At 47.4% G+C, this 13,031-nt stretch overlaps 1 protein-coding gene across 1 annotated transcript in view; it reads right to left on the reverse strand.

Annotated features, from left to right (window-relative positions):
- T265_13768 (hypothetical protein) overlaps positions 1-13,031 on the reverse strand; it is a gene marked incomplete at both ends in the record, with an annotated part of 87,168 nt that overhangs the window by 45,725 nt on the left and 28,412 nt on the right. Inside the window, 4 exons of the mRNA XM_009170425.1 lie at positions 3,578-3,628; positions 5,963-6,012; positions 9,062-9,210; positions 12,465-12,588. Of these exons, the coding sequence (XP_009168689.1) occupies positions 3,578-3,628; positions 5,963-6,012; positions 9,062-9,210; positions 12,465-12,588 (374 nt within the window). The remainder of the gene's footprint in view (positions 1-3,577; positions 3,629-5,962; positions 6,013-9,061; positions 9,211-12,464; positions 12,589-13,031) is intronic.

Consider the following 13,031-nt stretch of genomic DNA (forward strand, 5'->3'; position numbering starts at 1 on the left):
AGTCCAGTCTCTTCGTCATGCATTAGTCATGCATCTTCAATCTTCCACAGGAATGAATATATTGTGGAAGGTGTTCTTAACGCCGAGTATCATTGGACTGAGCTGAGCTGGGTCGGGACGTGGGTGCATTCTTTGGTACGTTCACAAATAGCGCGAACCCGATTGGTCAAAATGCTGGGTAACATCGATAGGGCAGCAGATCCGTACTAATGTGCTGCAATGTAACAAACGGCAACCATTAGGAGAGACTCATGGGTGGAACTTTCACTTATAACAATAAAAGCATCTAGCGTAGGGTGGCCCGCGGTTCGCATCACACGTATCCAATCAGACAAGACAGAAAACCAAAACGAAATATGGGCCAGTGATAAGAGAAGCGAATTCAAGAGTTTTATATCATCAGTATTGACAGTATTGAAAAAAAGTCAAATTTGACCCGTAACGTTCTTTCGCTGTACAACAACCATTTGGAGGAAGTACATGCGTCTTGATGCCCAGAATATCTCGAAGTGGTATGAGGAATTGATCGCTGAGTCAAAACAATCATCAAGTTGAACCAGGTGCATGGCACTGCAGCAGAAAGTGGAGCATGTTTCGGAAGGCTGAGATCTTCCGGTTGGCATCAGTTGCCCAATAACGACCGCTCCACTGAGGCGCTGTATTGATACTACACAGAGGAAGTGGGTAAGGAGGAACTGGCGTTATCTTCGTATTGACATGCAATATGTAGGTGACACAGTTCTCTATGGTAGCGAATCGTCGACAGCAATCTCTCAACCGGAAAAACAACCGAAAGGGAATGTACTTACAAAACTCTGCGGTAGACCAGCGGGAAATATTTAACCCCTATAGGGTCATGTTCAGATAAAGTAATAAAATAATAGATAATAATCAAACGTTTCATTACCAATCGAGGTGACATCATCAGTGCGTTATTGGGGAGCGTAGTGGTGCGTGGCGGTGGGTTAGTGGTTGTGCGTTGAGTAGTGTTAGGTTCTGCTACCCGGGGATGACCTTTGATCGCGATTAGTTGTTCGGTCGGACGGTTCCATTGGTTGCTCTGTTATCCTGTGTCCTTATTCGCCGATGCCCACGTGATCTTTGAGCGTGGGATCACCTGTCGTCGTAATCTGGTCGACGCTGTAGTGAACTTTGTCCTTCGAACTGGTGCATCGAACTAAATCCAATTTACGCATCTTTACGTGGAAAAGACCAACATCTCAACCGGAACACTCAAATAAAGAAACAAGGAACTCCTTGGAATCCAGTCAATAAAGGTCACAAGCCGGGACTTGGAAGAACAGAGTTCACTCCAGCATCAATCAGATTACGACGACAAGGGATGCCACGTCAAAGATCACGTGGGCATCGGAAACCATTGGTAGTTGAACGCTGAGTGACCCTGGTCGGTTAGAACGAAATGGAGGGATCTCGACAAATACGCTCACTTGCGTATCAACTGGGTTTTTACAGGAGACTCAAGTGAATCTCTCGTTTATGATAATCTTCAATTGAATGTGCTGCACAAAGGCCACTCCGATATCGCAGAATATTTTCATAAAAGAAACCACTCACAGGGTTACTGGAAATTCCTCGATAGTTCATGACTGGTTCCGCCCTTATTGGGGCTCATCAAGTGGACGCAAATTGGATTCAAGTAGAGCATAAGGTTGGCGGAAACTCGGGGACTGCCTGGTGAGTCACAAGAAGGGCGAAATCCATCGTGGGCTGTCGCATAGTTTTTGGCAGCCTTGTGAGTAGTATCCTTTATGAAAATACACTGCGATATCTGGAACATCGTACCAATTGAAACATGAGGCGGTCTTTGTGAAGCACATCCAGTTGTAGAACATCATAAACGAGGGATTCAGTTCAGTCTCTCGTGAAAACCAAATTGATTTGCAAATGAGTGTATTGCTCGAAAACAGTCCGATTTGGGTTCAAGTAGAACATAAGGTTGATGGAAACTCGGGGACTGCGCCTACTTGATGAGCCCCAAGAAGAGAGAAACCGGTCGTGGGCTGTCAAAGAGTTTTCAGTAACCTTATGAGTAGTTTCCCTTATGGAAATGGTAAGATGTTTAAAATACACTTTGCAAACTCATAGCACGGTTAGACTCAGTTTATTCCACTCAGGTTTTATTAAAAAAAACCTGTCTGATGGGCGCCATATAGTGCGACCGACACATGAGGACTGATATAAGCTTTCGACAGAGCACAAGAATAAGACAAAAAAGTTGCTTTTGATCCAACCACAGGGTTTAGTTGCACCATAGGCTAGTCCCACCCCGAGTCGCGAAGAACAGAGTTCACTCCAGCATCAATCAGATTACGACGACAAGGGATGCCACGTCAAAGATCACATGGGCATCGGAAACCATTGGTAGTTGAACGCTGAGTGACCCTGGTCGGTTAGAACGAAATGGAGGGATCTCGACAAATACGCTCACTTGCGTATCAACTGGGTTTTTACAGGAGACTCAAGTGAATCTCTCGTTTATGATGGTCTTCAACTGAATGTGCTGCACAAAGGCCAATCCGATATCGCAGAATATTTTCATAAAAGAAACCACTCACAGGGTTACTGGAAATTCCTCGATAGTTCATGACTGGTTCCGCCCTTATTGGGGCTCATCAAGTGGACGCAAATTGGATTCAAGTAGAGCATAAGGTTGGCGGAAACTCGGGGACTGCCTGGTGAGTCACAAGAAGGGCGAAATCCATCGTGGGCTGTCGCATAGTTTTTGGCAGCCTTGTGAGTAGTATCCTTTATGAAAATACACTGCGATATCTGGAACATCGTACCAATTGAAACATGAGGCGGTCTTTGTGAAGCACATCCAGTTGTAGAACATCATAAACGAGGGATTCAGTTCAGTCTCTCGTGAAAACCAAATTGATTTGCAAATGAGTGTATTGCTCGAAAACAGTCCGATTTGGGTTCAAGTAGAACATAAGGTTGATGGAAACTCGGGGACTGCGCCTACTTGATGAGCCCCAAGAAGAGAGAAACCGGTCGTGGGCTGTCAAAGAGTTTTCAGTAACCTTATGAGTAGTTTCCCTTATGGAAATGGTAAGATGTTTAAAATACACTTTGCAAACTCATAGCACGGTTAGACTCAGTTTATTCCACTCAGGTTTTATTAAAAAAAACCTGTCTGATGGGCGCCATATAGTGCGACCGACACATGAGGACTGATATAAGCTTTCGACAGAGCACAAGAATAAGACAAAAAAGTTGCTTTTGATCCAACCACAGGGTTTAGTTGCACCATAGGCTAGTCCCACCCCGAGTCGCCATTAACTGGACTCCGAAACTGACAAGTCTGTGTCCACACCAGCTTCTAAAAATATCACCACAGTTTCGCGTATTGTTCTACCAAACGGATTTCCACCTGGATGTATTTGAAGAATCGGTGACTGTGGAAAACGCAGGCATCATACAGTTGCGGTGGGTCAGAAGTCAGGAGGAGAGTAATGACAAACGACCGGAGCGAAATCCCATGTTGTCAACAAGATACGGTCCACACACGGACAGCAGTGGCACAGCAATACACATCGTAAAAAGCCAGACTAACCTCTCGTTCAAGTTCTTCGAACGTCTTGCAGGGGATGTCATGCAGGAGTTCCTGTGAACAGAAAAGGGTTTAAGGTTTAAAAAACACGGTTGGACGTGGCACCGGAATTCGAGAGGTGGATCTTGTGGACGAGGGAAATCACTGTATGCGTCAGATGCGGAGGTGATCCGTGTGACAGATATCCTGTTACCGTAAGACTATAGACTTTTCAAACCTCCCACTGGCAAGTGTCCTTGTGCCGTGATACCCCAACAACTTGCCACGCTAAAACGTCATTTCCAACTGGCTTGAGTTGGTGGCATGGGAACCAGTAAAACTAGTACCGATCGTTAGGCTAGGCTGGGAGAACTCAACGGAGGAGGCAAACCCGAAGTGAAATATACTCACCAGATGAAGAGCCAGTGCCAATAATGCGACTCATCGCAATCCAGCCCTGTCGATCGGAGAGAATTCAATTCACAGCGACTATACAACGGAGATGGGCTGTCGTTGTGAACTGGTCACAAAAATTGCCTGTCGGTGTCAAAGCGATTACCATCATCTTCAACAAGCCGAACCAAAACGCTCACAAAGTCCTGGGTGTGTTTGGTCTTACTAACCTCGGTCCTCGTGACCAGGATAGAGAGACTGTCATGCCTCACTTCCGAACTGGAATTACGAAAGTATGATAATGTGATTGTTGCCCGATCGTGATTCACATGTCACGTGCTTGTGGTGGAAAACAGCGGGCGAAATGGTGCCATCTCATATAACGTGACCTGATATCATAGTCCACAAGTATGAGAGCAGCGTCCATTAAACAATTGGTAAGAACGGCTAAATTGTCGAAGAGTGCTCTATGAATGAATACTGGTGAGAACGACATGGACGCAGGTTTAGTGAAATGATTTCAGTCCCACGTTAAGATTACGCCTTGCTCTTTGACTTTACTTCCATAAAGTATAATTACTGAATTCAGGATAGCTGAGCGTTTAATGAGAGCTATTCAGGAAGGCTACACAGTTAATAAAAACCCAAATCCACCAACGGCCCCAAATATGCGGGGTTTCCTGTGGACTGCGTGTTCTGGCTGGTGAATGACCCCTGGAACAATGCGTCTTCCCGACACGACTGTGGCAGTGCTCAAAGACATAGGATACCAACAGTTTTCTGTGGGTATATTGGCTCCGAAACCAGTGGCGTGGCTTAAACTGGTGAGAACTGTCAGAATTCTGCCACTTCGCTGCAAACGAACCGATCTACCTCAAATGCAGTTCTTCACAAGACAAGCCATCTGGTGCGAGTTGCCTTCGGGAAGAGACTGGACCTCCCCCCACCCGTAACGTGGCGTTGCGTTCACCACCATAACCCACTGAGCTACACCAGGGAGTGTACGTGTGACTTACACAGCCTGCCACACTAGCTTGGTCAAAGGGTAGCAGTCTGACTAACACGGTGTCCTAGTTCTCCAGTTTGGAATGTGTAGAGAATTGTTCCTTAAAATGTAGGCTGCCCTGACGGTCTTTCGCCAACCACCGATGCATTCCTCTTGGGCTTTTGAGACGACGGCTTTGGTTTAGGGCACCAATCATCCTCCTGTCTAAGTCTGAGCGTTCTGGCAGTATTCTAGCCCATGTACGACAATAAATTGTACACTTAGAAATAATCCCATGCCACGTCGTGTGATGCCACCAGCAGGGTCGCCTCACCTGACAGCATTCTGAAGCAAGCTGGACAACAGACTGCCCTTGGATGTACTCACATCGTATCGAAGTGTGCTGTTTTTTTGGAGGACAGCGAAGCACCAGTGCTCTCATCTTGTGTTGCCATCGATGATGATGACGAGTGCAACCGATTCGCGTTTGTTCCCGTTGTCACACACCAGTCCAATAATAGGCTTATTAATTCCGCTGTCCGGTCAAACGCCGATGTGTGTTCGTTAGTGTTACGCGCCGTGATGTTCTCTAGGGAGTAAAAGAGTGGCACCACAGGCTAGTGGATGATGATTTCGCCCTGTAAAGGAAGCTAGTCCACGCTGAAAAGCCAAGAGACAGTGGATAGACTGGTTTCACCTACAGGACAAAATAATCTCCAATAAGACTGCCAAGTCTCCTGCTGAACATTCATACATGCTGTGTGTGCTGGCTCTCGCTGTTTGAAGCAAGAACCAGTAGGTTTGACCACTTAGATGGCGTACCTGGTTGGAAAGAAGCGGACCAGTGATTGTAAGCGTTTTCCACATCGAAATGCGGAATGAAATGGGGCACAAATACGGCGTGCGAACCGGGACCTTTCCTACTTCAGACTTAGCGCACTCGTTATTTGGATAGACCTTCTTCGGAAAATGCAGGTGAAACAAGAAAACAGGGAGGCTAATCAAGAATTTCATGTTGCGCATAAACTTACAGCATCGGGAAAATATTTTCGGTTGAGTTCAACTGGAACACCTGAGAGAGCTGAAATTGAAGAAGAGGGAAAAACATCAGCGGGACCATAGTGTGTGTGTGTGTGTGGGGGGGGGTACGCCATGTATTTCAGTGAATTTCTCGACAGGAGAAAAAGAAAACGGATATACAGCTTGACAGAAACATGGACTACGAAGATTGATGAAGATAATCGGTATAGCCACTGCGAATAGAAGGAACTCTCAAGCACCGATAGTTTGAAGTTACCTAAAGCTAGATTTTACCCAGGAGCGATTGGTTTAGAGTTAAGCGAAACGGGACCGCAGAAAGGAAGTCGAGGAAGACAATCTAAGTGCACGAATTGAAATGAAATAAAACAAATTACACATCTGTAACACCCCTTCGGTGCCTAGCTGCCATGCCGCCCGAAAGAAGCACGAGGGATTGGATACCGCCGGGTTGTCCAAACCTAGACAGGGGAAGACGAGGGATTGGACATCGCCGGGTCGCTCAAACCTAGACAGGGGAAGTCGAGAGGCAGGGGTAGGGTTCGAACCTTCCGGTCAGTAAATCCGCGCTCTAATCACTGAGCCATCTTCTCTGCGTTCAGCACTGTTCAAAAGTTTGCCCTGAGAGGCAGAGCCGTGACTGAAGATTTTTCCCCAGTGATTCTCAGTGAGAGAAGGCCTTTTGAGAGGAATTCCAGGGTTTCAGGAGAATACCGAAGCGGCGTTTGGGTCACCTGACAATCGAGTCTTATTGATTCTGTGATACTGTGTCATCAGTATCCAGTAATTACCTAGGTCCTTCTGATGTTGGTGGTCGGGACGTTTTTTTGGCACCGCAAGAGGGTCCCAACCTGTCCCGAGTCTGTCAACAAACTTCTACACGAATATGCTTGGTCGCATGTTGGAATATTTTTGGGTGCTGTCATTATACTCGTCTCGGGGTTGCACAAATCGATATGAACGGGATGCAAATAAGGATTTTGTCACATCTGACTGAGTCGGCAATCAGTTATCTCTGACTGCTGTCCCTGCTCCAGTGCCTAGTACCGGAAAAAATCACCGACAAGGAACACAATACCCCTATTGCGAACAAGCGAGTGCGAAAGTACAACGGTCTGAAGCTATTTTATTGGAGGAGCACTGGCTGACTTCGGTCCAACGCTGTCTGGCTTTGATGCAAGGCTGTCATGCGGTGCATATTGAGGGGGCGTTGTCGAACCTTGATCCAAAGCTGTTTCGCGCTGTCTGGGCTTGACTCAGGTCTTTCTGGTCGACGTCTAGTGGACTTGAGTTCAAAATATTCAGCGGTCAAAACGCATTAAAGATTCAACCATTTCCTGTCAATTATGGCATCACTAATCTGCGCAGACGAGGCTCCCCGGTATCCGCACAAAAAGGTAAATGATGGGAGAGGGTGATCAAATCAGACCGTTCAGCCATAGCACCTTTTCGGTGCCTAGGGAAGCACGAGGGCTGAGATAGCACCAGGACGCCCAAGCCTAGACAGGAACAGTCAAGCTGCTGAGCTTGGATTTGAACGACGGACGGGAAGCACGAGGGCTGAGATAGCACCAGGACGCCCAAGCCTAGACAGGAACAGTCAAGCTGCTGAGCTTGGATTTGAACGACGGACCTTTCAGTGCGCAAGCTGGCGGCTTAGCGCTGAGCTAGCTCACCGCTTAGCAAAGTAACTGACGGCTAACGACGAGTACCTGACCTGAAACGAAGTCGGGGTGTATATCCCGACTGCTTACTTATTCAGCTTACAGTGTGGTTGGATTCGACCTGGCTACATTGTCAGTTCATTCATACGACATTGGGATTGTATGTCAAGTCTCTGCAAGTTGCTTATCTGTCGAAGCTATTATAGACGCTGCCAAGTATGTTCCTACTGTAGTGCGACGGATGAACTCAATGCACGAATCTGAATCTGAAACTCCTGTAACGCGTGTTAATTTGAGAATCCTGTGGCGGCAAACCAGCCTATATCTGAATTTCGGGGCACTTGTGTATCATACTATAGTACGTGCTACTTGGTTGTACGTCTGTGAGATGCGGCTCCTATGAGTTGCCGGAATGAGACTTTTTGAGGAGTTCGACAGCTATTGTCTCAGAACCATAGCTCATGTAAACTGGTGGTAGCGAATCCGCAACGAGACAAATAAAAAGTGGGTGTTCGGTTGGGCCACAGGAATTTCAGTCCAAAAATGTGAGGTCCAGCACCAAAATCTACGGTGATGCGGTCATGTATGGTGCATGCCGAAACACCGTTTACCAAGTGAATGTTATCCGTGCTCAGTAAGTCAGCTATGGACCACATACCTGGGGTACTTTAGTTGCAGCTGTTACAGTTCTATTCACCGAGAAAATGGGAGGCATAGCCATGCGTTGGGGTTGACGGCCTTAACTATTGAACCAAATAGCTCTGATTAACTGGGATCACGAGCAGAAGCTGAAGCGCCACTGACTGCATGACTGAACCATATCCGTAGGTATCAGGTCACGTTTGGGGCGAGATGGTCCAAGTGGTTAGAGCGCAGATTTACTGAGCAAAATGTCCGTGGTTCGAACCCGACCTCTGCCTCTCGACTTCCCCTGTCTAGGATTGGGCAACCTGGCAGCCCTCGTGCTTCCTTCGGGTGGCATGGCAGTTAGGCACCGAAGGGGTGCTACAGCTGAACGAGTGGGCTTGGTCACCGGGGTCCCTATTCAAGCTGACCAGCTAGTTTAACTGGTTATAGCTCTTAAAAGTCACCGCTAGGCCACAGATAGCCACACACATCGATCGTTTCCACCCAGTAGTCGACTGGGCAAAGAAAGCCGCGCGGGGAAGACCAACTTCAGGCCCACCCATCCTAACCAACATAATCTATGGAGCATGATAGCTCACCAATCTGGAAGGAAGTTCCCTTAATAAAGTCAAATGATGTGGCTGAGTGCTGCTAATTTTTCACTGGGCTCTGTAAAGCCTTCGGATACTCAAACACCGGAATTCTTCGTAGGCAATACGTCTCTGACCCATAGAACAGTGTGGTTCAAAACACCTGGTGCACATCTTGACCTTGAAAAACAAGTTCGTTCAGAATACTCACCAAAGTCCCATGAATAGGTGTGCACAGCTGGAGGTTTTGTTATTGCACTCGACTGATTAGGAGGAGGCGGTCTCTTGGGGGTAGAACTGGAGGCGTAGGCTGTCTGGTGGGCGACTTGCTTGAACAATATCTTCAAGGAGTTCACTTCCCTACAGAAAACAAAGAGAATGACTAAAATATCACACAGAACACAATGCAATTCGTTCACATAGGCGAGAGATAGGTTGCTATATCTGCTGATTCGCCAATCTGTGGTATCTGCTGCTGACCCGCTCCAGAGCCTAGTGCCGGAGACAAAAGACTCACAGAAGGGAACACAACAGCTATATTCCAACGAGCGAGTGCGAAAAGTACAACGTTCTCAAGCTATTTATTGGAGGGACACTGTCTGACCTTGGTCCAATGCTGACGCACACGGTCTGGCTTTGGTACGAGACTGTGACGTTCTGCATACTGCGGGAGCGTTGTCTGACTTTGATCAACGCTAACTCTTGCTGTCTGGGTTTGATACAAGGCTGTGGGGCGCTGCATGTTGAGGGGGTGTTGTCTGTCTGGTCAACATCTGGCGGAGCTGAGAGTCTCGGTAGATTTCGGGCATTCAGTGGTTGCTTTTAGGAAGCTAACCTTCTTGATATAGATATTGTCCAAGAAAGATGGCAACAGAAGACCTTTCATCACATGTGTTTGTCGCTGAGCGGAGCTGGATGTACTTAGCATGTTGACATTGGTATTCACTCTGATGTGGCTAAACCGACTCACCGTTTTTGTGCTCTTTGGTTCGACTAATGAGGCACTTTCGAGCAGCACACACTCCACACACGACAGCGACAAGGTCAAATATCCTAAGGGGCGAGATGGCCCAAGTGGTTAGAGCACGAATTTACTGACCGAAAGGTCCGTGGTTCGAACCCGGCCTCTGCCTCTCGACTTCCCCTGTCTAGGCCTGGGCAACCTGGCAGTATCCCAGCCCTCGTGATACCTTCGGGTGGCATGGCAGTTAGGCACCGAAAAGGTGCTACAGCTGAACAACTTTTTTCTGAACGGTGTAACGAAGGAGCGATACCCAAAGACAGCCAGATTGTTCTGGATCGGCAAACATTTCGTTAAAGTAAAGAACATCTGGTGAGATCAATCCATACACAGGTCATCAGATTTTGAGGACAAATTGCAGCTATTAACTGGAGGGTTACGTGACCGATTTTAATTATACTAACCCAAAGCATCCAACTAAGGACATTTAGTCCGATTCAGAGGTTCGATACCTAGTTGGAAAGGCGGCCTGAATACTCATGAGTAGTCATACCGTGGAACAAGTTGAACACACTAGCGCTAGCTAAACAAATAACCAACCGTCAACGACTGATCGCCGATCGCGTCAACCTGACGATATCCGCTTAGTGCTGCTAGCTAAAGAGTGGAGCGACTGGTGCCACTTGGGTCTACATACAGTCTTAATGAAGACGAAAGGCCTCGTACGGCTGAGAATTTTCGGGATCCGACGAACAAAACTGATCTCCTTCAAGGAGAGTCAACTAAAGGTGGCCTCTTCAGAGAAGTGTTATGGCGAAATTCCATGAATAACGAACATAAGTGTTGGAGATGGAGACGGAGTTAAAGGCGAGCAGCCAAATCTGGTTGATCGTCTGGAAGGGATGGCTCAAGTGGTTAGAGCGCCACTGACCGGAAGGTTCGTGGTTCGAACCCTAACTCTGTCTCTCAACTTCTCCTATCTGGGCTTGGGCAACCTGGCAGTGTCTCAGCCCCCGTGGCACGGCAGCTGGTCACCGGAAGGGTGTTGCAGCTGGACGATTTATTATTTTCATCTCATATTGTATATTTAAAATGTTACTAAATAACACGGATCTAAACAGAGGCCGCCTTCGACGAAGCAACCATTCACAAAGAGAACCCAGATCGGTCCTCCCAGGTTTCTATTCTAGACCACGATTGTGCCCTCCGATGATGAAGGCCTGTCATGCGGGCGAAGGAGTCTAACAGGAGAGGCGGTTGGGAGTTGGGAGAACGTCGCACGTTTGGTGATAATGACCCTATTTGCACTTGGCTGCCGAATACAAGAGGTCTCTCGGTGGCAATATGGTTACAGGAGAAAGCACTGAGAATAGAGATGAGGTTGATCATCTGAAACTTCCTTTTACGGTATTTTTAACTGGACACAATGCAAAAAGGCCGCCTCATGATTCAATCGACTGGGTTTTCGAGATACCACGGTACAATTTCTTCGAAGAACACTATTCATAAGGTTGCTGAAAACTTTTCGACAATTCACGACCGGTTTTGCTCCGCTTTAGGGATCATCAGGTGGACTTGGTCCCAGAGTTCCCGTCAACTCTATGTCCCACTTAAATCCGAAATGCAAGAACTTTGCGAAGTATATCCACTTGAACACCAATTCGGTTTTAACGGGACACTCAAACGAATCTCACCCGTTTTTCTTCAACTTAGTGGGTTGCAAAAAGACCACCTCATGTTTCAGTTGTTGGTAGGATATTTGAGATACCGCAGTGTATTTCCTTGACGCAACACATTACTTATAAGGCTGTTGAAAACTATCATCACCAGCTTCACCCTTCTTAAGGCTCATTAGGTAGGCGCGGTCTCTGAGTTTCCGTCAACTAGAACCCCAACCGTCGCTTTCTGTGGCTGGAGATCGTAACATACACAGGCGCACGGGTTGAGAAAGTTTAAACTAAGACGAGTTAATCGTACGATTTAACGCGTGTATATTTGTCTCTCTATTACGGGTGAACTACGACAAGCCGCAGGTAGGAAACAATGGCCCGCTTGTACAACTCTTTGAGTGACCTTGACACAGTTTTGTGGCTTGCTCAACTTGAGCTCACCGTTTCAAGTTTAATACACGCTCGTCGTTATCTCGCTCCGGACTTCTGTTCGACATTACTCATCCGCTGCGAATATGTGCCCACGTGTGATTTCACCAAAACACTGATTTCCATATCTGCTCATTTCTGTATCGGCGTACGCCGTCACTACATCCCTGTGGACGTCAAGTGCTGTTGCCTTCCTGAGTGCTCAGGTGAACCAGAATGAAAAAAATCGTTCTGCTGTAACACCCTTGCGATGCCTAGCTGCCGCGAACCCCGACGGAGACACGAGGGCTGGATACCGTCAGGTTGACCAAGCCTAGACAGGGGAAGTCGAGATGTAGAAGTCGGGTTCGAACCACAGACCTTCCGGCCAGTAAATTCGCGTTCTAACCACTGAGCACCCGAGCGTGTCAACAAATCGGGAGACAAACGGGGAACATAAAGCTCTCAATCTGGGAACAGATTCGGTCATCTCTGGTGCTCTTCACCACACAGCTGTCGAGTTAATCCTTTGAAAAAACGAACGATCGGCCCACAATGTAGTGATAACGACTTACCCGGCCAGGATGAATCCATCTAGCGAAGAATCACTTATTAAAATGTCACCAATCGCGCTACTGACGGAAGCAAACGGAACGAAGTGGCCCCACACGATTCGACTCCTCCAGAAGGCCGAGCTACCTGCGAGCCAAGAGTGGAAGATAAAAAGAGAACGCTAAATTCGAGTTGAAGAAAGGGCGAATAACACACACCCAAACACGTCATTCGGTACAGCATCCCAATGAGGAACGGGAATTCGCATTTCATGGCCAAGACACGATTGACCAAAGTACAGTGAATTCCCCGTGGAGACCAAGCTACATCATCTGCTCAAACAGGAGATTATCTCTGAAAAGGATTCGCTTCCCTGGAGTATGGAATAGCGTGAAACGCTTCTTCCGGTAGATGCTGACTTCCAAGATTTACTCGAAATCGCTTGTCTCTTGCCGAAGTGATTGTTCTTTCGGGTGTGTAACTCCTACTGCACTGGCTCGCTTCCTCGTCACTGAGAAAAAAGAAGCATTCAGCTGTAGCACTCTTCCGGTGCCTAGCTGCCATGCCACCCGAAGGAAGCACGAGGGCCG

This window comes from Opisthorchis viverrini (assembly GCF_000715545.1).
Source record: "Opisthorchis viverrini unplaced genomic scaffold opera_v5_101, whole genome shotgun sequence".
Taxonomy (NCBI): Eukaryota; Metazoa; Platyhelminthes; class Trematoda; order Opisthorchiida; family Opisthorchiidae; genus Opisthorchis; species Opisthorchis viverrini.